The following is a 26,700-nucleotide window of genomic DNA, read 5'->3' on the forward strand; positions in this document are numbered from 1 at the left end:
GTCAAGAAAAAACTCCTCCCTGCCTCCCCGCCAGTGTTCAGAAGGATAACTCACCAATTAAATGTGATGTTTGTAAGGTGGAGAGTGTATGAACCCAAACCCATACCGTGTAGTAAATTTCCCCCCATGCAAATAATTAAGCAAGATGCTGAGAGGTGCACATAGTTCCCAAAGCCCCATGGGTCTGTCACAGCAGAATCTTGCGCAACCCCAAATGTTTTCGACATCAAGCCAGCATGGGGCAATGCTAAATTGCCAAATTTCGGATCTTTCTCAGCAATACACCCTGAAATCTAAACAATGATTTCTCTGGAAAATTTGTGTTACAGGCTTGCTTTCCCTTCTATTTGTCTAACCAGCATTCCCACTTTGCAAAGTGCCTGTTAATAAGATTAGCAATTAAAAAGCTTGAATAGCAATTGCCAAGCGGTTTCCTCTTAAGAGTTGGGTTGGCACTCTGACTCCAGCTGGTCTTGAAGAGCACCTGAAGAAGGGAAGGCAAAAAAAGTGCACGCTGCCGTGTGGAACTGGTACCTAAGGATGGAAGTAGAGAAATCCAGGCCACTATGGGACAATTCCTTCCAGTTTATTTTTGCCTGTATATCTTATGCGGTGGGACTGGGGAATGTATGGCGGTTTCCTTATTTATGTCAGATGCATGGAGGAGGTGAGTGTGATTTTAGGTTTATATTATCATTATTTGGACATGGAATCAGGGAACAAGTGCCTTTGTTTTTATTCAAAAATGTCTTTTTCAAAATAGTATGTGATGGTAGACAGGGTTCCTTGAGAAGAATTACACTATATACTTTGGATACAGTTATACTTAAAGAAGGGTGATTTGATGATGCTACATGCAACCCAACTGCTATAACATTTTAGAAAGGCGATAGATTAGTAGAGCCACCTTGCATCCTTCTGCTGCTCATTCTCCCTTCGTTCCACTTCTTTTCTTCGTTACTTGAGCTTAATGGATTTCTAGTGCACAACTTACACTGCAAACTGGGCAAGGTGGTTGTTTAAACTGTGTGTCATCACCGTAACTGTAATTATAATCATTGGTAGTGTACTATTATTCTTTCCATTGCAGTGGCTGTAAGTAAGAGGCTGTAAGTTCCTAAGATCTTTTTTTTATACTTGTCATATATTGAAAGTTAATTTGGATTCTCACAAAGGCATAGAATGAGAAGGCAGACAGCAACAGAATTGCAGCCAGACAAGCCTTTTATTGTGCTATCTTTGCCTCAAGCATGAAATTTTGCAGGGGTTCCAGAATACATCCCAGTTGTCACCTTCTCATGATTTTCCACGATGTTTCCCATCTTTCTTATTACTGGTGGGAGGAGTGCACTAATAGAATGAAAGGATGGAAGACCTGCTTAAATCCTTTTGGTTGACAACACTACGAACTGGATAGTAGAAACTGAGGAAAACTGTGTTATCAGGCACTTTCTCATTACCACTGATCCAAACAAAATAAAACCTCCTTATCCACGCCTTTAAGATAAAAACTAAGGGGCAGGAATTAAAGAACCTTTCACATCATATGGTATTTGGGTCTCAGGATCAACTGCTGCTAACTATGGGCCTGAACAGACAGGCCAAAATAAAGCTGCTTCAGGTCATTTTGGAGGTATGTGGTTTAAATGATACATGCGCCCTAAGAGTCCAGAAGCCACGCAAAAGCCATGCTCAGGATTGGTGCAACTTCTAGCCTCTTAAGATGCATGTGTCATTTAAACAGCATACCTCTAACGTGACCTGAACCAGCTTTATTTTGGCATGTCTGTATGGGGCCTATGTTATGTTATATGAATATACACACACATGGAAGCACACACTTTCCAAAGTGCTCCACTCTTGTGATTTGGAAGTAACTGCCTTATACTATGTTGGTGAAAATGGGAACGGTTCTTTTAGAGATGTGGTGTAGATCTTAGCACTGGGCCAGAAATAAAGTAATTAACTAAATATACTATTTGCAACCAGAACTGGCTCAAGAGTTTTTGTTTCCTCAGGTGGGATGGTAAATGTTATCAAACTCCAGAACAAGGTGCTTCAGTATTCAAAGCTGTTCGTTGTTCAATTTTTTGGAAACTTATAGACATGGGATCACACGAATACCTCTTCTTTGTCACTTAAAATGCAACAATAATTAGAGTGCTAATGATTTCCTGCCCTTTCATGATATCATGTGTCATGTATCTGAACTGATTTCTCCAATCTGTCTAATGATACAGCTAGAACTGAAAATGCATTGATAAGAACAGACTGTGAATTACTTCACACAGTAAAAAAAGAGTATAAAATTAAGATATTGAAAAAGCAACACAATAAACATGAAGACTCAAATACACAGAATCAGGCTTCCAAAAGAGATGAATCATTGTACGGGTTGAGTCTCCCTTATCCAAAGTGCCTGGGACCAGAAGTGTTCTGGATGTGTTCAGAAGGGTTGAGATTATTTTTGTTAGTTTTGGATTTTGGAATATTTGCATATACATAATGAGATATCTTGGAGATGGGACCCAAGTCTAATCATGACATTAATTTATTTCCTATACACCTTATATGCATAGCCTGGAAATGATTTTATATGCAATATTTTTAATAATGTTGGGCATGAAACCACATTTTTGTACACTAAGACCATCAGAGAGCAAAGATGTCACTCTCTTAAACACCCATGTGAACGATTTTGGATTTTGGAGTATTTTGGATTTCAGAATTCCGGATAAGGAAGAATCAATCCGTAGTTCCATTTTTAAAAATCTCAACAATGATAAAATCAAAAGGGACATCTACTATGCTGAATCTGAAATACTGGGATGACTATCCTCAGGTAAAGATTTTGTCCCATCACCAGTGAAGAAGTACAGTTGGTCCTTCATATCCACTGTTTCTGCATCCATAGATTCAATCAACCATGGTTTCGAATATAGTCACAGAGAGAGAGAGAGAGAGAGAGAGTTCCAAAAAGGAAACCTTGATTTTGCTGTTTTATATAAGGGACCTAATTTTATTATGCCATTGTATATAATGGGACACGAACATCCACGGATTTTGGTATCCACTGAGGGTCCTGGAACCAAACCCTAGTGGTCCAAACCAAGGGACCACTAAAAGATCCAAATCCAGTTTAGTCTGCTTCTGTAGGAGGAATGGTGGCAGAGATCTAGACATTGGGAGGGGGCATGGGTCCATTGTCTCCCTCCCCCCAATATTTTTCTTCAGCCCCTAAATTTCTAGCATTGCAGTAACTTAAAAATTCAGCCGAGCATTTAACAATACAGTTTTGGCATTTGCAGAAAAAGGACAGGCAAAGTTATCAAGACAATGCAACTATAGAAGAGCCTTATCCCATGAGAAAAGAAAGCAAAAACAGAGAGGGAGAGTAGTGGCTTTCTCTGTGCCGATGTTGTAGCACTTCTGTTCTCTTCCCAAGGGAGACGTTCATAAAAGTATGCCTTTTGTCACACTGGGAAAATGCATTCACCAAAAGGCACACTATCATGACCATCTCCCTTGGGAAGAGAGTGGAAGTCCTACGATGGCACATGGAGAGGTATGGAGAAAGCCATTAATTTTCTGCTCAGTTCCAGCTTTCTTTTTGCATACAGTAAAGCTCTAAGACTTTTACAAGTGAACAGTTTCTCCCTGCAATGCTACAAGTTCGAAGATTGAAGGAAAGTTTCATTGGGGAACAGAATTCCTATCTCATTTTGCCTTCCTTGTAGCTACATCCCTGAATGATGGGTAAGTCAGTGGAGCACTATTTTGTCCTTAACCTTAGGGAGCAAAATATCTTAACCTGGCTTGTGTGTGTTCACAAGATGCTGGAATACGTAGACTGACTTTCTCGTGTAATGTTTTAAAGTGGTTAGGCAGGGGGAAGAGGTCCACTGTAGTCATGGCACTGTTTCCCTGTAGAAATGTAACTTTTTGAGATGACATCTCCCAGAATTCCGCTGAATTTTGGACCCCATTTCTCCTGGCATATGAAGGTTAGAAACACCACAAGTGTGTCCAACACTTTACAAACCATGGAGTGTAATCACACGGGAGGAATTTCTCTTAATTTCGAATGAAAAGAAAGTGGGGCCAGGACGCATTCACGTGAATTCACTAGTTCATTCAATTTATGTGACTGTGAATTCCGTTCAAACTGACTTCCCATTGCCTGAAAATAGCTTGCCATTGCCTGAAATTGCGTGTGATCACCTCTCACGCAGTAACGTGAAACTACATAATTGCGTTCGGACTGACTTCCCATTGCCTGAAATTGCATGTGGTAGTCTATCATGCAATAACGTTAAACCGCATGATGCATTTGGATTGCCATTGGATTATACTTCCAATTTCCCTTGTCTGATAATGTCCCTTGACTCACTCCAAATGAAGGCTAGCTTACTCATTTCCATAATGCCTACTGCTATTAAAGGGCACCATGGCAGAGTCGAAGTCTGCAAGGCGTCTGAGTGCTCCCTTTACAAGAAGGAAGAAGTTACCTAACTTCCAAACAAAGGGTCTGTTAATAAAGCAGAGGCAGGAGGTTGCAACAATAATTCCCTGAATAAAATGGATTATGGCTGAACATTCACTTCAGTTTGTCTGCATCAGTCAGTGTGCCGACTGCATTCATTCCGAGTGCTAAACAGCCCCCACTTTAAAGAATGTTAATGCTGGAGATTAAAAACCAAATAACACTTATTTACATAAATATTTTGGCCAGCTGTAAAAAGAAAACCAGGGAAAGTTAGACACAAAAACATGTTTTTGATTGAGTCAGTTGCTTTGAGGTGATTTCAAAGTCAAAGAAAGGGGCCTGAGCCAGAATAATGTTTATTTGAAGGTTGTGCTACATGTGCTTGCAGGGGGTGTCACTGTAAATGCAATATTGGGGGTGAGTTTTTCTATCATGTGGGGAAATGCACCTCATACGAGATGTCAGCATAACCAAAGGCTCAGTTTAGAGGTCACATTCTTTCCGCTCACCCAACTGGCTCCCACCCAAGAAATCTGCTGGTCTCCAATCTGTATGTCTATTTCGATATTTCTCCCTTCACACACACATGGTAGGACCAAAACAAAGATGTTTTAAAGGATGTTGTAACTGGCTGCAGCTCACCAAGGACGGAAATATAGGTGCTTTCAGAAGAAATGCAGCCACATTTCTGCTGAGCCAGGCTTGGATTTGAACGTGAAGACTTTGTAAAAGGACACTTCCAATGAAATGTGTTGTTGCCTAAATTTTAGGGAGTGTGGGGAGGCACCCACAAATTGCATTCAATGGGGAAATTAATTCAGCTCAATGAGTGTCAGGGTAACATCTGTCTGGGATCTTTCATACCTTTTTATAACGGTTCCAAACCCACAGAACTCCAGAGGCAGTTTCCAAATTAATGTACAGTGGGCCCTTCCTCACGCGGGTGATCTGTTCCGGACCCCCATGCATAAGGGAAAAAACACGTATGCTCAAGCCCCATTGAAAACAATGGGGTATGTGCATGCAGCACAGTGCAGTGCGCACGCCATGGGTGCACACGCCATTGTTTTTCTTGTGACACAGCATTGGCGTAAATTGAAAGCCACATATGGCATGGGCACACTGTAGTTTATTTATGAACAGGGAATCAACATACACACAAGCACTCTCTCTCTCACACACAAGAGCTAATGAATTAAAGCTAGGTTAGATGGGATAGAGATTATAAGGATGGGGACCATACATTAGTAATGCAGAGGCCAGATCAGAGGGAAAATTGTCGAGAAAATGAACTCAGAATGCTAGCAATTCTGAGGAGTCTAGGTAAAATCATGGCTACTTAATTCCCCCAGGACTGAAAACAAAGTACAAACAGCCCTCCTTTATACTTTTTCAATCTGTGGTTAGGTATTTGGAAACCTGAAAGGTGGAAATTTTCTTGGGTGGAAAGAGCAAGCCCTTGTGCCATAAAATGTAGCTGTCCTTAAATAAAAGAGGTGGCAGATCCATATGGCTTGTCCTTTTGATTCTCAAATAATAATAATAATAATAATAATAATAACAATTGTACCCCGCTTCTCCCTGCGGATCAGGTTGGCTTACATACATTCCCACTAGATGCCAGATACCACTTTCCAATCACTGACCTCCCAATCGATTTACACTTCAAAGGATGTTTAAGTGCTTGCAACACTCCCAGGCTAATGCTCCGGATCTCTGTGAGACCTCCTATCTTGCCCTGGGAAGCATCTTGAAGCTATGTGACTTGCATGCCTTTCAATATAGAGGTTTGGTATGAAGGGTTCATTGGGGTCAGACAGGGGCATTACAGTGTTCTTTAAAAGCCCCCAGTACAACTTGTACTGCCAGGGTCTAGACTATATGAAAGACAATACTTCTTTATGTGAGCCAGCCCAAACCTGGAGCTTTTTGCAGTGGCGTCACTAGAGTTGGTGTCACCCGGTGCAGTAACTCAGGGTGTCAACCCCCCCCCCTTGACCTCCTCCTCCCATTTCACACCATACAGAATCTTTAGAAATGCTTTTTTGCACTAATGATACTCATAAATCATAATTCCCATACACCATTGAATGTAATGCAGGTAACTGTGACATAAACAACTAGTAAAATTTAAATTATACCTTCAAATTACAATATCATACACACAACCTAAATGAATTTAGATACACACAGTGAAGATTTGGTTAAAATATGATGTTTTTAAGGAAATTTGTAAAAGAATAAACTTTTAAAACATTTCAGTTTTTTAAAAAGATTTATTTTTGCCCCCAAAAAATAAAATTCTGGAACCCCTTCTTTTCCCCCCACTAAGCTTCACCTTACTCGCAGCATCTCATAAAGTATTTTAAAGAGACACAGACAAATGCCACAGCTCGTTTCTGCCAAACGGTAGCTGTCTGAGGAGCAGTGGTGTCACCCCACTTAGAGTGCCACCTGGTGCGGTCTGCATCCCCACACACACATACCCCTAGTAATGCTACTAGTTATTTGGGGGATGGCTTTCTTTGCTCCACCACCGTCACATGCACATTTGGAGAAGACATGGGAGAGAACATTCTTGGTGGCTGCTCCCATACTTTGGTATCCCCTATTACAGAGAGTTAGGTTACCCCCTCCTTTAATCTGTTCTTGCCAGCAGGAAAAAATCTACTTTAAGAAAGACTTTAGTCTCTAACTGGGTGTTCCAGGAAGATTTTTTATGGGGTGTTCTATACCTTCAATCCCTCTCTGAAGAAACATGCCAAGAAAATCCTACAATAGGTTCTCCTTAGGCTCGCCATAAGTCAGAAATAACTTGGAGGCACACAACCACAACAATAACAGCTATACCTTTGTTTTATTTTTTAAAAAAATATCTATTTTACCAGAGAGCCAGCATGGTGGATTGGTTTGAACACAGGACTAGGAGTCTGGAGACCAGGTTCAAATCTGCAATCAGCCATGAAAACCCACTGGGTGACTTTGGGCAAGTCATACTCTCTCTGCCTCAAAGGAAGGCAATAACACCCCCCCCCCCCCCGGTGAACAAACCTTGCCAAGAAAATTCTGTGATAGTTTTGACACCACAAGTCAAAAGCAACTTGGAGGCAAACAACAATAAATGTATTTTACAATATTTTAAATATTTTAATATGATTGTTTCAACTGTATTTTAAAAAATTCTGCACTGTGAACCATCTTGGTTCCCACTGGGAGAAAGGCAAGATGTTATACATACATACATACATACGTACATACATACATACATTTTCCAGGTCAGATGAAAATCCAAAGTAGAGCAGGTTGCCTAACTGCCCCTTTTCTGCTGTCCTCACCAGAGTCCAAAACATATCTGAACCCTTCTACTGCAGCAGTATTTGAGAAAACTACATCTCCTATGGCCCCCTGAAAATTAGGTCCAGGGTGTTTTGTTACCTAGTGCAGCAAGGAGATAGAGGGGAAAGCGTGTTTTGTGGAGTGAGGATGACTTCTGGAAATGCTGAAGACAAGCGAGGATGGGCAAGTCCATTTTCACAAGCTCCACCTCACTCTGCCTAATGGTAGGACTGGTTGGCAGCATACATTAGCTACTGTGGTTCTCCTTTAGAATTTCAGAATCTGAATCAGTTTCATTACTTCATTGAACTTTTCACTAGAATGATATTGAGCAACTGCCACTTAGAGTGCTCTTCCTAGCGTTAAGACATCGGGTTATTTTCTGGAAGTCACCCTAATTCTAGAAACTAGTTGGATGGATAGATAGATAACAGACTATCTATCCCTTCTTCAGACTTGATGCAAAATGAAAGGAGTGGCAGCACTTTTAAAGCAACAATTGTGGCCACCAAGCCTCAGACTGGTCTTCAGGGATCGATTTGAGCCCTGGGCTAGCCTTCTTTCTTTGCAGAATGAGGCAGATGCCTTGGGCAGATGTAGTGGGTGGGCAGGGAGCAGAGAGAGTTATGTGTGCCCACCAGTAGTGTCACTAAGGGAGTGTGGGGCATGTGGACTGCACCAGGTGACATCCCAGAGGGGGATGTCACTCTGTGGGGTGGAACTGGGCGAGCGAGAAAGGGTATTGGGTCCGTTTCTCGCTTACCCAGCAGTCCCATTTGGGCTTCAGCATGGCTGCAGCCACAGCAAAGCCCAAATGTACCTCTGGGTACTGGCACTGCCCGCTCCAGTGGTGGTGACTGCTGGGGGGTGGGGAGAGAGTGCCTTCCATTTGTACTTTGGAGTGATTGCAGCCGTGCCAGAGCCCAAACAAACCTCTGGGAGCCAAGGCAGTCTGCCTCCCATTGCCCCTTCCTGCACTGGGTGACACCAATCCCTGGTATGCCACTGGTGCCCACTAGATTAACCTGCCTCTCTCAGCTTCAGCAAAGAATACTGTGCCATTACCAGTGCTGCGATAAGATTAAGCTGCTGGTCTGATTTGCTTTCATATGTGGAATGAGTTGGGGGAGCATGCCATCTTTATTCTTTGTCTCAGACAACAAAACGCTTTGGGCTAGCCTTGAGGTGAAAGTTTCACCTGTCTTGTTTAGCATTTGAGGGGTGGCCGTAGAAAAATATCACCTTAAATAATAACTACCTGCTACAACTCAGTTCTAAACCATCCAAAAGTTCAACTGATTTTCATCAGACTTACTTCTGAACTGTTTGTATTGTATTTGACTTAAAAGCTGCATGCCACACTTGATCTTTTCTCTCTTCCCTTGGTTACATTTTAATGCTTTTTACAGCAATTAGTTATCCTTTAACACTCACTCAGCCTACACTGTGTGAAAGACTCTTCTTAATCACATCTACAGTATGAAATTATTTACAGAAAACTATTCTGTCATCGCCAATCCCAACCAAATCTGCTCATATAGATACAATCTAATAGATACAGGGGTGAATAGAAGATGAAGTTGTGATTAGAATGGATCCACTGAAATCAATGAGTCTGAATTTAGCAACAACTATTAGCCAATAATTTCAGCACATCTATTCTATGACTTAGCCTGGTTTGTTGTTATGGGTCTTCATGTCAACTCATACTTTGAGGGTTTTCTTGGCAAGATTTGTTCAGGGTTAGCGATTGCCATCTGCCTTTCTCTAAAGCTGAGAGTGTGTGACTTGCCCAAGGTCATCCACTGGATGATTGACTAGCGATTTAAATCCTAGTTCAGCACTCAAAACTCTTCATCATGCTGCCTCACATTCTGGATCTAACCCAATATATAAAATTTAAAAAGGGGAAGGTGGGGGGGGGGGATGATGAATTCAGGTGCCAGTTCTTACATTCTTTAGTTCACTTTAGTTCTCTCCTTCCAAACAGATTTTGGCATGGGTAGCAGAAAAATTCCAGTGCCCTGATCTCAAAACCAGCCCAGTGGAATTACTGTAAAATTCCACCAGAGAGGAAAATGAAAGATCCTTTACAAAGGAGTTTATCACACGGGAGGAATTTCTCTTAATTTCGAATGAAAAGAAAGTGGAGCCAGAACGCATTCACATGAATTCGCTAGTCCCATGTATGATAATGTTAATAGTGGAAGGGATGCCCCTGTTATACTTGGAGCTGGCAGTAGGACAGCACATGCGACGGGGGAGCATTAGAGCATGGAAAGGAATAAGTCCTTACCTCTGTGGGGTTGGTGTATTCATGTTGATATATGGAACTCTTTTTCTTGTCCCTCTGTAATGTAATTCTAGATTATTTTTAGTTGAAATTCGAATTGCATTCGAACTGACTTCCCATTGCCCAAAAATAGCTTGCCATTGCCCAAAATTGCGTGTGGAGTCTATAATGCAATAACGTGAAACCCCGTGATTGCGTTCAGACTGACTTCCCACTGCCTGAAATTGCATGTGCTAGCCTATCACACAATAACGTGAAACCCCATGATTGCGTTCTGATTGCCATTGGATTATACTTCCAAATTCCCTTGTCTGATAACATCCAAAGGCAAAAAAGAGGAACTGGGGAGAATAGAGCAGGCAGTTTGGGCCTGGTCAAAAGTCCTTTGCTGTATTGGATCCATCAGCTTAACTGTATTGGTGCAAGAATTCTGAGAGATAACAACCCTGAAGGAGGAAGATGTGGGAAGCTTCATTCAGTTTATGATTTGCAGGACTGAGAGTTTGATTCAGGGAACTGAAACAGGAGTTTGGTTTTACATAAAAGGATGGATACCAGGACTACTAGACTCTCCCCTCAAACAATTCCTTCTCAGGACTCTTTCACACAGTGAAAAATTACGAGAACAAAGCGGGATGCTCCCATCACTATCATGCAATTGCTTGAAGATTATCCAACGTCACATGATGTCACCATAATCACAGCATTATCCTGTGAATAAAGAGTAATTTTAGCACTGTTTTTGATTCACAGGACTCTCCTGTGAATGAAAAGAGGTGCTAAAATTACTCTTTATTTGCGGGATAATGCTGCGTTTATGGCAATGTCACGTGACGTCATCTGATAATCTTTAAACAATTACACAATAGTGACGGGAGCATCCCGCTATGCTCCTGTCCCTTTTCTCTGTGTGAAAGAGTTCATGGTCTCCCAAACTGTTGTGTTGAGATTTATTCAATATTGGAATACAAGATATAGAAATTCAGTATAGACTTATTGTGAAAGGATTCATTAAAACTTTCAGATTTGATCTGACCAGTTATTACACAACAAGCACGGTGACCTTTTCTCACCAGAATCTATCTCAGACTTGAATTTTTCTCACAGGTCCTCCATAGTGGCCTAAATACCTTAAAGTAGTGGTTTCCAAAGTCTGGTCCTCCAGGTAATTCCCAGAAACCTAAGCCACCTTGGCATGATAGCCAAGAGCTGAAGTCTAAAATACCTGGAAGACCAGAGCTTGGGAACCACTTACCTAAAGGCACCAGGTACCATCTGATTTTAGAAGCTAAACAGGGGTAGTCCTGGTTAGTACAGGATAGGAAACCATCAATGAATATCAGGTGCTATATGCAACATTTCAGTGGAAGGAACTGGCCAAACCACCTCTGAGTACTCCTTGCCTAAGAAAACCTTTTGTAATTAATGGGATTGCCATAAATCACAGGCAATGTAAAGGCACATACAAATTTGTGCCTCCATAAATATCCCAAGTATGTGGTGATATCAATGTGTACACAAATTAGAACACTGAAGAACAATGGGAAAATCTGCTGGGTTTGCTTTCATTTGCATTAAAAAAAATTAAACCTCTTGTTCTTTCCATTCCAAATATCAATGAATTTGTGAGAAATTTTGCATAATCTTCCATAATGAACTGAAATAAAATTCAGTGTCAGTTCTAGCCACTTTGTATAACTGTGGCATTTTCCCAGCACAGAATTTTACCTATCAAACATAGGGGTATTAATGATAACAAGCCTTCTAGAGATAATTGTTCAGTGTCCATTGAATACCCAGGGAATCACATCCATTTAAGCATTCAAAGCCCTTGGTTAAGATGACGGTCCTAATTTGGCAGGGCCAGTCCCAATTAATCTTCTCTCATCCCACCTTTTCATCCGCTTTTAAAATGTCCCAGTTTCTCTCTCCTCTCACTTCCCCTCCTTCACTTCAGCTCACTTTAATTTAATGATTTGTATTCTATTAACTCAGCAGGGGAAGAACACAGGAGGGGAGGAGAATATTGCCCTCCCCAGAAGGCTCAGGGAAAAGCGAACTGCTGCATCATCTCCTACCTTGTTTCTTCTTTCTCATTAATAATGTTTGCCGTCTCAACCACATGTTCATGTTGCTTGGCTATGTGTCCACATTCTCATCTGTGAAATGTTGGAAGGTTTGGTGTATATGAATCTGCCTGTTTCAGTTTTTAAGATTTCATGTGTTAAAAATTCTCAAGTCTTTCCATCTGAAATATGAATACATGTGTGCTTTTGGACAAATTAGCATTAAAAATTGAACTGAAACACAATTCCTAGCCATTCCTGGCATTGAACAGGTATCATTGTTGTCGTTGTTACATTTAAGTCTCACTTTTCCAAAACTGGGACTCAAGGTGGTACAGTATGCAAGTACTATGAATTATTCAGCATAATTTTTTTTACGTTGAGCCTTTTAACCAATAATATTTTAAATATGAACTAATTACTAAACCCATTACATGTCTAAACAGAAGCATTTCTTTCTCTTGCAGGTGGATTTCTAATCCCATATATGATAATGTTAATAGTGGAAGGGATGCCCCTGTTATACTTGGAGCTGGCAGTAGGACAGCACATGCGACGCGGGAGCATTGGAGCATGGAAAGCAATAAGTCCTTACCTCTGTGGGGTTGGTGCGTTCATGTTGATATATGCAACTCTTTTTCTTGTCCCTCTGTAATGTAATTCTAGGTTATTTTAAGTTGAAAGACTGGAGGACCATTCATCTGATGCCACCTTTGGGTTCTAAACTAGAACCACCCCAAAATATTTAGTACGAAAGACAAAAATGGCACACACAGCTACAATAGGATTGGCTTACACAGATTCCCAAACTTTGGACTTTAGTTCCCAGAAGCTCCATCTAACTTGGCCAATAGTCAGGAATTCTTTGAGCTGAAGTCCAAAACATCTGGAGAATCAAAGTTTGGGAACCACTGTGTATAATCTTCTTGTTTCCCAGCTCAAGTTTTATTGCATGGTTTTCTGCAGTGCTGCAACACTCTCCAAAGTCTGTGTGTTTCTCTAGTCCTCCTTCATCCTCCCAATGCTACAAAGAACCTCCAGCTAGACAGATGACAAAGAGGAAAAGAGATGTAAGAAAGACTTTGTAAAAGGGAGCTTCTCTGTCAAGGGCTTTGTTAACTGAGGTCTGCCTTTAGTGGCTTTCTCATAGTCGGAGGATACCAGAGACACACAGAAGTCCAATCTTAAATAAATTAAAATGGAAATGGGGGTATGTATGGGCAAAGTGGTGATGCAGTCTCAAAATGATGGCCTTTTTGTCATTCTCCGTTTTCTCCTTCCTAGGTGTTGCCAGTGTTATCGTTTCCTTTTTCCTCTCTATGTATTACAACGTTATCAATGCCTGGGCATTCTGGTACCTATTCCATTCATTCCAGGTGAGTCAGAAAATGCTTCATATTGCAAGGTTAAGCACATCATTATCTCTCTTCTTTCCAAAATTGACCTTCGATTAAGCACATGGAGCAAATATAGCTGCCACCTCCTGCAGATACCAAGAAAAGTTGCTGAGTGAAGAAAGAAAGAAAGAAAGAAAGAAAGAAAGAAAGAAAGAAAGAAAGAAGAGCCATGCCACCTGCACCGCCAGTTTTCAGATAAAGGATTATTATTTTGGTCATTTTGCTGTTTGCATCTATGCATTTTTAAAAAAATGATTTAACTGTGCATGTGGATAGTTGTGTATGAAAAGCTATTCCTTTGGCATGCTGATTTAACCTTCCCCCAGAATCACATACTGGATTTTGCTGATAAGATAAGGCTGACATTTTATGATGTCCCTGAGACAGCTTCATCATTGTGTAACAGGAGTTGAACTTGAGATATTCAGTGGGAAATAATGTTCAGTAGTAACAACGGTAATGTACATGTGTAACAAGCCAGGAAAGAACTTCCTTATGACACTAGGTATGTGACTCCACCCGGTTCCACACCAGCAAACGCCACTGAGATGTAGAAGTTATCTGTGTGTATGTATTTAGCTTTTCTTTGGTGTTCCCATATCCTCCAACTGTCCTAATTAGTCAGGGATAGCCATGGTTTAATCCTCTGTCATCTCACTTTTCCAGCTGCTTTTAAAATGTCCCAGCTTCTCTCTTCCTCCTCCCACTTTACCCCTTTGTCCTTAGCATATTTCAACTGCTGCAAACTGAGTTCAAAGTACAGAACTAGTTTGCACCCAATTATCTCCGCAGAGAAGAGGGCAGAATTTTGCCCTTCCCTGTATGTTCAGACAAAAGCACACTGCCACAACCTCTCCTAGCTTACTTATCAATAACTTTTATCATCTCGCCCACACTCTGATGTTGCTTGGCCAGACATGTGCCTGTTTTCATATGTGAAATGCTGGAGGGTACACATTCCAGAACTGTTTGGCAGGAATACCCTGGCATACACAGGAATACCTTGGCATACATCTTGACCCAGGAGTGATATACATTTTGGAGAATGTAAGAATCCATTTTGTAAGAATGAGAATCAAGAGGAGAAAAATGCACCTAATTCCCGATATCACCTCCTTTGATTATTCATCTCCAGAGGGACTCCTCGGTTTAAGTATTTATTCTTCCAAGGAGAACTAGTAGCTAAGTAAAGGGGACCATCATTATAGTCAGATCAGTTCCCCTGGAGATATGGGGGGGAACGGGACATTTTTTCCTAAGGACCTCTTTGCGATAGTATAAAGATGGCAACAACTGGGCAATCAGGGCTGAGTGGAAAACGATTGCTCAGTTGTCACCGTACAAGGTACAACTCATATTTTGAAAAAGTGCCAGATTCCAAATCCTACAGGAGAAAGTAACTAGCAGAAGGAGCAGCCTCCTATTAAATTAGACATTGGGCCTTTAGAAATGGGACCCCTTGATCAAATCTTTTTGCAGGGTTGCTGAAAACTCAGTTTGGAATTACTAATATTAATGACAAAATAATACTAAAGTAATTGTTAATAATAATTGCTAGGTAATACTAATTACAGTTGGGCCTTCTTATACATGGGTTTTTTATACACGGATTCAAGCATCCACAGTTTGAAAATGTTAAAAAAAAAGTTTAAATTTCAAATATCAAACCTTGATTTTCCATTTTTTATAAGGGACACCCTTTTGCTATGTCATTATATTTAATGGGACTTGAGCATCCATGGATTTTGTTATCCACGGGGAGTCCTGGAACCAGTGTTGCCAACAAGCCTCGAAGATAATTCCCCAAACGTTTGGCCAAAACTCACCAAATCCCCGCCACATCTCACCAAATACTTATTTCAACTCTCAAAATTACCATTAAAACCAATCACCAAAATCACACCAAAGGCTCTGAAAAGTACCCATTTTGGTGTGAAAGTCACCAGATTGGCAACACTGCCTGGAACCAAACCCCAGCGCATAACAAGATTCCACTGTACTTTTTATATAATACTGTTACCATTATACTTACAATTGTGTTACAGTTGCAATTTTTAAACAAATTATTTAGAGGTTTATTGTTTTGATTTCGTGGCCCTCAAAAGGAACTACAATAGGTACTTTTAATTACTTTATAAAATCCATCTGAATGCTGCAAACTATAGTCCTGTGGTTCAAAGCTCACTGTCCTCTAGCATACCTGCATTGCAGAAATAATGCAGTTTGACACCACTTTGACTGCCATATTGGTCAATGCTAGGGAATCCTGGGATTTGAAGTTTGCTGTGTGGTGCCAGAGTGATCTGACAGAGAACACTAAATCTCTCACAAAACTACAAATCCCAACCTATTTTGTTGAAAATAATAAAAATTACTTATTTTTTTAAAAAAGAAGAAGAAAACTACAAATCCCAGAATTACATAGCTTTGAGCCATGGCTTTTAAAGTGGTATAAAACAGCATTATTTCTATAGTGCAGATGCAGCCATTGTCTCCCCAAGATTCTCCACAGAGCTGGAGGCAGCAGCCCTTGAAGCATGTAGTATTCATCCTCCTAAATAAATAGTCACAAATTGAAACTCCACAAGAAATTCATTTATTTCTTTAAAAGTCACAGATGAACTCCAAAAGTAATGAATTTATTTCTTATTACAAGGTTGTAGCAGTTGTACCTTAGTTACTGCAATAGATAAATAATTATGAGTAGTACAGGTAGTTACTTATTTGCAACAATTTACTTGCAAGTTCTGAATATGCATGTGTGCAAGGGCAGGGGGCAGAAATTGTAGGAACATGAGTGCCTCCATTTATTTCATCTTGGCCTAGCCGTCATAAGGTAAGGGCCCACTCACTCTATATATTAGCCTCCACCTGCCTTTTGTTTATATTCCCATAATTACATTGGAATATTGCAAATGCAAGAAGATTGCTCAATGAGCAAAGAAAGATTTCTGTTTGATTTCCTTACCCTTATCATCCTCATCCCCTACACACTGGGAGGAATCACTGCAAATCGTCCTGCTTTCCAATCTGACTGTGACACTACTAAATATCATTGTGCTTAATTTCTGTTTCACATCCAAAGGATCCTTTGCCATGGGCAACCTGTCCGTTGAATATTAATAACACGCACTATGACGAAGAGTGTGAGAAAGCTACTCCAACTCAGTACTTCTGGTACAGGAAAACACTCAATATTTCTCCATCCATCGAAGAGAGCGGGAGCATCCAGTGGGAACAAGCTGCATGCCTCATCCTGGCTTGGCTGGTGGTCTATCTCTGTATTCTAAAAGGAACAGAACACACAGGCAAGGTAGGACACTTATTGGGGTTGGCTGGCGTTTCATTTGGAGGAACCGTCTTTTTAATGAATATGAAATGAAAAAGTGGGGGGAACCTAAAAAAAAACAAACCCTTTAAAATCAGTGTGGATTTAATTCTCCTCAACTGCTGTCTAGTTGTAGCCTGAGTGAAAACATTCAAGCAGTACCCCAGTCTATGTCTATGGCAATTTCTGTTTGGAGAGAGACCTGCGGAGGGTAAATGGAGTTTCTCCATTCACAGAACCTTTCAGTTGTCTCAGTGGAGCACTCTTGTGGATATATGCAAAGGGACACTTGTGCTCAAGATATTTCCTCTTTTGAAATGAAAATAGCAGCTTGCACACTTAACTGATCTGTTTCTATCTCTGAGGAGAACTGTTCGAAAATGCATAATGTGTGTCATCCTCTCATACATTTTCATCCCTCAAACTGTAGTGTCTGAAATAGGCACTCGTACACATTGGAAATTTGATTAAACTTCCCTCCTAAATTGCATGTAAGCAACAACTGGAATATTAGAGGTGCACACAAATCATCCCTTCCATCATACTCAATAATATATTTTTCGTCTCTATGAGGTCGCAGTGCTTAAAATGTGGCATAACCAGTAGTTCCTAGCAAACTATTCAGTATTCAAGAAGAGAGAGGTTTGAGGGCTACTGTTTTAATGTCTGAAAATTGCCACTATTATTTTGGCATTGATCTCGGTCAACCCAAGACTGATTGTTGCCTACTGTGAAAGAGAAAGAGAAGATAGCGCCCAGCCCCATTCCACATACAGAAGTAGACTGGTTTGGACTGCCAGTTGAATCTTAAGTCAATACTGTTGATGGGGTATTCTTCTCTCTCACCTCTGAAGGCAACAGAGTTAAGAGGATGAGGAGAGTGTGTATAGCACTTGCAATGATGTCTTAAGTGGACATGTAAACTAGGTGTCACTAGGGGGTGCAGGGAGTGCAGACCACACCAGGTGACACCTGGTCAGGCCCTCCTCTTGCTGTGGGATAGTGATGTCCAGTGCTATTGCCAGCGCCAAACACTTCTTTTACACTGCCATGGCTCTCTTGGCCAAAGAGTGTCAGTTCACACCCCTTCTGGCTGCCAAGGTACCAGAGGAGGAGTCCCTTCCTGCTTCTCCACTGCTTGGATCTCTCTGCTGAGGGAGCCAACGCATCAGAAAAGGAGGGGCAGGCAGGTGCACACTTCTTCCAGCCTTTCTGCTGCCTTTCTAGACACCTGCACCAGGTGATGCCAACTCTAGTGATGCCACTGGGAAGCACATTCCTGAGTTGCTGGCCCCCAGTATGTACATCCTGAAGTGGATGCCTCATTCTGCCTATTTATAGGTATTGACACACATCGTCATCGTAACCGAAGCCCACCACAAAAATTGAAAATGCTCTTGGAATATGAAATATAGGCACTAAATTTCAGGTGTAAATGTGGACCTCAATTCTAATGAATGTGTGTGTGTGTTCTTTTTGCAGGTTGTTTATGTAACAGCTACAATGCCATATGTAGTCCTCATGATATACTTAATCAGAGGCCTAACCCTCCATGGAGCTGTGAATGGTCTGACATATATGTTTACACCAAAGGTACTGCCACAATAGAATGCTAAACAATTGCTTAAGGAGAGTGAAGTGTACCTTTCACAAATGTATATTTTGATAAGAACTTTTCTGCCCATGAAGAATAAAAATTGTATGAGTAGGATCTCAGTCAGACAAAAAGGTACTGACAAGAGTGTATTATTTGAAAGTGTTACATTTAGCAATCTGCACCTACAGGCGTAGTTTTGCTGATGTACCTATAGAAATTTTCCAACAAAGGGAGCAGAATTACCCTTTCTACAGAAGTGAATGGGGCACAATGAATGCACCAAAGATAAAGGATCAAGATAAATACATTTGGCATGTTATCTTATTGGTTTATGACAAAAATTTGAACGGTTTGCCAAGATCCTACTTCACAGACATAGTTATGAATATGTAACTACGTTTCATTTCCCAACTCCACTCTGCAAAACTACCTTAACAGGCAGCAGCTGCATTGAGCAACAGAGATCTGGTCTGCTGAAAGTCAGTTTGAAGTACGATGAGATTTCCAGTTGCCTTCCGCCAGGGATCTGTAGTGCAGCAGAGGTGGGACTGTAGCAAATCAATGCACTGCAGATTGTAGGTAGGATGGATTGGAAGCACCATCTTGTGGTGCCCCGATAGCCAGCAGAACAGGCCCCCATTGCTTGATGTGGCTTCTGGTGGAAGGAGGCATTTATGATCATGGCAATAGCGCCACAATTGCAAATACAGAGCATGGGCTGAATACAGAGCAGTTATGGGTCCATAACTCCAGGCTATGAATACATAACTGCAATGTAGGATTCTAGCTGATATAAAATGTGTGTGCCTTTAATGCCCCAAATTTCAAGGAAATTAACTTGGATTCAGTGCACTTTTATTCATGGACTTTGAAAAGCAATCCTCATGAAATAAATGGCCACGGAGGATCGTATATATGACCATCGTGTGACAAATTATTGCTTTGCTGTGAGACATCTCTACTGACACAAAAACTAGCAGTGGACTGATCCTGTAATAGATTAGCTGTGAATATAATTGCAATAAGATCTATAAAGCTGAAATGTGTATGGAATATTACTGAATGGGAGAATTGTTTTTTTTTTTGGGAAAGGAACTGGATTGATGGATTACATGTCCAGACTAATGTCCATCCTGCTCAGATATCTAGGACTATCTTAAATTAAGTGGCACTAAGGTCACAGTCTTTTTAACACTTACAAGCAAGTAAGCCCACAGAACTGAGTGGGACATATCCTGAGTAAATATGCATAGGGTTAGAGAATGAAGTCCTTATGTCAAAGCAATTTTTTAAACATTAGATCCACTGAATCATTGGAACTTACATAAATGCTGACCTACTAAAATGTCTATTTCAGGTTGGACTAACAATTGCATTTAGGCTAACATTTTCCAGTCTTTGTTCCAAATGCATGCCACAGAAATTTGTAATGGACCATGTTATGGGCAAGTTGAAAAAACTGAATCAAAGTGTTACACTTCTATAGAACTGATCCATCCTCACGGTTTATGCCTTGCAGCTAGAGCAATTAGCAAACCCCAAGACTTGGATTAATGCAGCTACTCAGATCTTCTTCTCCCTTGGGCTGGGCTTTGGCAGCTTGATAGCTTTTGCCAGCTACAATGAGCCAAGCAACAACTGCGAGCGACATGCCATCATTGTTTCATTAATAAACAGCAGCACTTCAGTATTTGCCAGTATTGTTACTTTCTCCATTTACGGCTTTAAGGCAACATTCAACTATGAAAACTGCGTAAATAAGTAAGCTTGACTTTTAATCCTGTTCCCTTCTTTTCTTCTGCATCTAAAAGTATATAGCAGGCAAGTGTCACTTTGCATTGCCCTGCTTTACATTTCAAATGTCCAGTGTTTCTCCATAAATAAATAAATGTATTGGGATCGTGTCTGGGGGGGAATGGGTCTTCTTTGCTTGCTTAGAGGGATAAAAAAACTGGAACCTTAGAGTTTTGATGTGTCTGGAAGGGCTTCCTCTGTTTGCGTAGGTGGGGTGTGTTGAGCAACTGGACTCTTATTATCTGGAAGGGAGGTCTTTCTCCATCCCGATGAAAGTAAGTTCTGATGTTCTGTTTTAAACCTCTTTCAGATTGGTGGTGGGTTGAGTAAAATTGTTCTGTGGCTACTTCTGCTCCATCAGAACATGTTCCCCAGTCTCCATTGATTCCCTATAGAAGTGCTGCCCCCTGCTTATGTTGTTCTCAATTTATGTTGCAAGTCCACAAATACAACTCCAACATAAATCGAGACTCTCTTGTATAGTCAATGCACATTTTATTACAAGATTTTTTTAAAAGTCATGCATGAGTGCCAGACATGTTCATAAAACCTTGTCAATGGAGTCACGCCATCATTTTCAAACCTTGGATAGGATGATGGAAGGCATCCAATTGTATAATGGCATTCCAAAAGATATCTTTCATCTACATTGATCAGTAAATTTTACAGTCATGTACTGCTTGAAAAAGTTTCTTTTTGGATTACAAATTCCAAAATTATCTATCCAGCATGGTCTAGTTGCACATCCCAATGGTAATATGCAGGGAGCTGTAGTCCAAAAAGTTACTTTTTTATCCCTTTCATAATGATGCTGTCACATACCACTGCCTAAAGTTGTCTTACATCAAACATTGCAGATGCATCTGAGTAACCTGACATGGGGGTTTACAAGGACAGTTTTGGAACATCTGTCTTAATAATAATAAAAAGGACATTTCTGGTTATTTGGGAGCCCTTTATAGCCACTGATCCACCCCTCAATTCAATTGTTTTACAATTGACTGGACTTATAAAATACGTATTTAAAATCAACATCAGAAGTAGCTGGTTTGACTCACTATGACATGATATGAAAATTAATGCAAATTACATATATTAAAAAGAAAAGAAATGACTGTTTTCTTGATGCTAGAATATCTGCCAAGTATAAATAAGTCAATATACATAATATTCTCATTTTCATTTTTACCAGAAAAAAATCTTGTTTAATTTATCTTGCAGGGTGATCTTGCTATTGACCAATTTTTTTGACCTGGAAGAAGGATCATTAACAATGGAAAACCTTGAAGATATGAAACATGTTCTAGCATCTACTCATCCCAGAGAATACGCAGATTTATTGCCACAGATCAAGAACTGCAGCCTGGAAGCAGAACTAGACACGGTGGGCAGCTTGTTTTTAAAATAGATGGGGTCACCACAAGGGCTGTCAGTATAAAACCAAAATGTTATAAGCAACAATCCCAAACCTATAGTGATATAACAATTTGAGATATGATCAAAAAGAGGAGGATGAAACAACCTTAAAGTTAAGCAGGCCTTGGACTACTCAATATCCTGATGTTATGGTGTAGTTTCCACTATAGCACATTCCAGTTTTGGATAACTATTGGCCCTGATGACTTAAGCTAATGGGAGCTGTAGTACAGAACACCTAGACGGAACTAGCTGGGAAAAGCTGGTGTAGCACTAATAAAGAACTGGGACTGACACAAAGGTTACATAGGTCCAACCTAAATTATCCAATAGGGCTGCAGAAAGGATGAATAAAATGCTTCTGTGCCATAAAAGATGACATATGTTGAAGATGGAGCAATCTTGTTTTCTGCTGCTCCTGAGACTAGGAAACAGAGCAATAGGTGCAAAATACAGGAAAAGAAATTCCACTTAAACATTAGGAAGAACTTTCTGATGGCAAGAGCTGTTTGACATTGGAATAAGTTACCTCAGAGTGTAGTGGAGCCTCCTTTGGAAGTTTTAAAACAGAGGCTGGATGGCCATCTATCAGGAGTGCATTGACTGTGTATTCCTGCAAGGCATAGCTCTTGTAATCTCTTCCAATTGTATGAGTCTAATAAACAGATATAATTCATAAGTACTTCCAGAGCTTGTGAAGTCAGCTTCATAAAGGTAGTCTCCATTACAACATTTGCTTAAAAAGTAAATCTTTTTTCCTGTTGTTTAAAAGTCGCCCACACACTTTTTATTACTTTTTAAAAAATCACCAGAATGCTGCAAGCCTGTCAGATAAAGACATCCTCATGACTAGAAGTTACATCCCTAACCAAATGTTGCTTTGCAGTTGCCAATCAGTTCTCCATAACGTTTTTTCTTCTTTCCTTCACACGGACAGGCTGTGCAAGGGACTGGATTGGCCTTCATCGTGTATTCTGAAGCAATAAAGAATATGGAGGTCTCACAGCTGTATTCAGTGTTGTATTTTATTATGCTGCTGTTGCTGGGATTAGGCAGCATGCTGGGGAACACTGCAGCCATCCTTACTCCTTTGACCGACAGCAATTTCCTTTCCTCCCACGTGCCCAGAGAGATGATCTCAGGTAAATACGATTTCTTCCTGAATACATCTAATGCAGTCCAAGAACAAGGTGTCCACAGGGCTCATGGAGCATGCTCTCAGATAATACTTTTGGACATAAATTAGAGAAATAGCTACCAGCTTCATGCTCACTGCCTATGAAGACACAGAGCTCCCATCTTCATCTCTTGAGTGGAATGGGAGACACTGATATGCCACCAGCCTTTCCCATCTGCTGCATATATGTAGAGGAGTCTGAATACTATGGCCCTTGCAGCTCTGTGAACAGGAGTCAATGAGGCTTCCTTCATCTTGTTCCTTGATAGTGACACCATCGCACTCTTTTTGTGATGTTTTGCTTTTTTTTCAGGGGGACAGGTGTCAAAACCATATTGACTGCTGTATAGGTTTTCCCATGAAGTCAACTGGCCACAGATCATTTAACAGCCCATTGTGTAGCAGAACATAAACTGTACTCTGCTAGAAAACATTTTTTGTGCCTACCTTTCATTTTTCAGATGCAACTAAAATGATTTGCTCTGTCCTTACAGGTGGAGTGTGTATTATCAACTGTTTCATTGGCCTATTGTTTACCATGCAAGCTGGCAACTACTGGTTTGATATCTTCAATGACTATGCAGCTACTCTGTCACTACTGCTTATTGTACTGGTGGAAACTCTTGCTGTCTGTTATGTTTACGGGCTAAGGAGGTAACTGTTCCATAATATCTTTCCCTTCCCTTCCCACCCTGCCACCCCATATACTTGCTATTCTGATGAATGGATGTTTCTCCGCTGAGGTGAAAGGGATTCCTTTGCATAATTTCCATTTCTTTGTCAATATCCTAGCATCTTGCTTTCGATAGCATGGTTATCCCTTCTTTAATGTAAGAACTATATCTCTTTCCCTGACAGATTTCAGAAAGCCCTTGGTGTGATGATTGGGCATGAACCAAGTTGGTACTGGAAAATTATGTGGGCTTTTGTCAGTCCTGTGTTAATTGTAAGCCTACTTATATTTTACCTCACGGACTACATCAGGACAGGAACACTGCAGTACCAAGCCTGGGATGCAACAGAGGTATTTTACTCACTGCTATAAATATCTTTCACCATAACTACTGCGATATGAAAGCCAGGAACTCTGTGAAGAATTTACAACTCATAATTTTGCAAAATGCAACTGTGCCATTTAGTTCCATTACATTTGAGAGCATTTTAAAATACAGGGATAAGATATATTTTTCTCTCTTCAGATTAGAAAACCATCCTTTGCAACGTAATAGGTATGATCTTTGGTCACACTGGGACAATCCATTGCTCACACTGAGGCTTTTATAACTATTAAGATTTCTTAGAAATGAGACCATATAGGAAATGAAATGACTGTTTTCTTGATGCTAGAATATCTATCAAGTATGAATAAGTCAATTTAATAATATTCTACAAAAAGCTTTATTCAGCTATATATCTGTTTCCATTATCTGACCTCAAATAGAAAGATTACCAGCCAGGTATGTGGAATGGTTTGCACCACTGCCATTGAGGTACATAAGAATGCCAGGTCTCATAAACTTAAATCAGCAACTTGGAACAAAGAAAAAATAATTTTAACATCTTTTTGTGTGTGGAAGCAATTCCTTGAAAGTAAGGGACATACCATACATCTTCAGTTTTTTCACTGATTGTACAATTTACACTTCCATGAGAAATCTGCTGTTCCTAACTTATGTCTCTTTCATTGCCCTCCACTCTTTAAAAAACTGAAGCTATTCAGGTTGACTGTATAATTCACAGCAATCTTTACAAAGACATCAACTTAAATTCTAATCTTAACATTTTTATACAGTTGCAGAGGAAAAGCATCCACAACAGAAGGCTTACCTGTTAGCATTGTATACTGACTAGAGAATAGTGATCATTATCATAGATCTTTGCTTCAAATCCAGTTGTATGCAACTTAGTATATTCTCCAAACTTTGCCATACAAAATCCTTGCTGGATTTTGGCTCATCAGCCCTTGCTTAATAGGAAGTGTAGAAGTAAATATCCATTCCCTGAATCATTCAGAGACCCAAGAGAACAGTATTTCAGCAATGGTGTCTCAAAGATATTCACTGTGAAAGTAATGCAAGAGGCTTTCAGGAGGAAAATGATTTTTCACAATATTGGTATTCGATCACCAGACCTAATATTCACACAAAAAGAGCACATTACTTCTCTGCATGAATACACTTTCCAGTTTAAAATTCTGATCTCTCTCTTTTTCAGGGGCAACTGGTTACAAAAGACTACCCAAGTGGTGCTCTAGCACTTATTGGATTGCTTGTGGCAGCTTCTACTTTGTGTATACCACTTGGTGCAATACTAGTTTTCATAAAAAAGCGAACTAGTAGTTAGTACTGGACTTAGAGAACCTCAACAGCTGCAACTTCCCAGTACCACCTTGAAGACTATAGCAGCTAGAACTTCCAACAATAAGCAAGACACACAGAACTTGGCTATCATCCTAAAATATGCTATAGGACAATCTCATAGTCAAAGCTGTTCTGTAGCAAATGAAGGTTTACAATTGCTTTTGAGAGACATGAACATAGCAATTGGGGGGCTAACAAAAACACACCCAGGCTTTAAAAATGAAGTAGATATCGGCCCATTTCATCTGCTTCCTTAAAAGCAATCTTTTGAGTGGAAACATATTCCTTTTATACCTGAAGTGAAACAAGAAAGTTTTGCATTGCTGGAAAGCTGCAACATAACACAGTTTTCCCATGTATAATGCATAGCTTTGACTATGCAAGTTATATGCATGGCTGATGGAATGTATCTTTTAGTAGATGCTAGCACTTTCTTTAGGAGCTACATTAGCTCATTTACCTGAGTTATCAAGAAAAGCATTATTGATTTTTTGAGTTACTAATAATACAGGAAAACAGCAAGCTCAAAACAGCTAACAGTCTACTAAATTTCTCTTTTTCTGTAGGTGCTTCACATATTTTTAAATGGTAGCAGGGCTGGTAAAATATTAAGCACCAAGGCAAGGGTAGCCCAGAGGTTTTGGGTTACAGTTCGTAGCAGCCCTGACCAGTACAACCAATGGTCAGGAATGCTGGGAGTTACGCTCCAATATCATCCAGATGGACATATTTCACACTCTTGGAGGAATGGTTATGAGCTGGGAATCTAAAACAGGCAGATGTTAGCTGTATTACAAAAATGTGCATATAAATGCTTTTAACAGCACGTGCTGCACTTATACAATATTCTTAACATTACCTTCAAGCAAAAACATGAATCAAAAAAATTGTAACAAAAGTGATATAGATGAAGGCTTATTTTTACTTGCCTTCTTTCCCTGGACCTTAATTACCTGCTGCCAAACTTCTGAAACAATAAAAAAAGGTAACGAAGAGAAACAGATACTCCAGTTTTCATCATATACTTCCATGAGGGCAAGGAGCCACATGGCTTATCCATACCTTAAGAGCTGGAAAAACATTTCAAATTCAAATGTGTACTAGAAGCATTTCCCCCTGGATCTACAAATTTAATGCTTCCCCAATAAAATCCTTTTAACAGAAATTCACATTATATTATATGAATACTACTTCTAGTCTCAGAATACTTCCAGACAAATGCATACTCTACTTGCATTTTCCCCCATGTAAGACTCCATAGGAGGTCAAGACATTTTATAGAAAACCAAGATATTGGTTGGAACTTAGTATGTATTATGTCAAGCAATGCTGAACACAAAGAAATCAATGCAAGGCTCTTTAAGTTACATCAGGATATTTGACAAGAAGACAGATTATGCTACAAAAAGCATGTTCCACACCTCTGGGGAATTGTGAAAAAATTCTGGTA

The 26,700-nt window shown here is 40.2% G+C and overlaps 1 protein-coding gene across 1 annotated transcript; it reads left to right on the top strand.

Annotated features, from left to right (window-relative positions):
* The first annotated feature begins 443 nt into the window (after positions 1–443).
* SLC6A20 (solute carrier family 6 member 20) lies at positions 444–26,693 on the top strand. Its single transcript, XM_042475457.1, has 11 exons — positions 444–667; positions 12,649–12,789; positions 13,466–13,557; positions 16,664–16,891; positions 18,389–18,499; positions 20,023–20,264; positions 21,519–21,681; positions 22,651–22,855; positions 23,385–23,544; positions 23,749–23,914; positions 25,105–26,693. Exons 1-11 carry the CDS (start codon positions 541–543, stop codon positions 25,231–25,233), a joined length of 1,764 nt encoding a protein of 587 aa, XP_042331391.1. The 5' UTR covers positions 444–540; the 3' UTR covers positions 25,234–26,693.
* Positions 26,694–26,700: the final 7 nt, after the last annotated feature.

This window comes from Sceloporus undulatus, chromosome 6 (genome assembly GCF_019175285.1).
Source record: "Sceloporus undulatus isolate JIND9_A2432 ecotype Alabama chromosome 6, SceUnd_v1.1, whole genome shotgun sequence".
In the NCBI taxonomy this organism is placed as follows: domain Eukaryota; kingdom Metazoa; phylum Chordata; class Lepidosauria; order Squamata; family Phrynosomatidae; genus Sceloporus; species Sceloporus undulatus.

Excerpts from the sequence above, each read along its gene's own strand:
- SLC6A20 (XM_042475457.1), top strand. The coding sequence starts at position 541 with ATGGAAGTAGAGAAATCCAGGCCACTATGGGACAATTCCTTCCAGTTT. Across the intron at positions 12,790-13,465 it reads TCCTTACCTCTGTGGGGTTG|GTGTTGCCAGTGTTATCGTT; the intron begins GTGCGTTCATGT and ends TCTCCTTCCTAG. Across the intron at positions 20,265-21,518 it reads TATGAAAACTGCGTAAATAA|GGTGATCTTGCTATTGACCA; the intron begins GTAAGCTTGACT and ends TTTATCTTGCAG.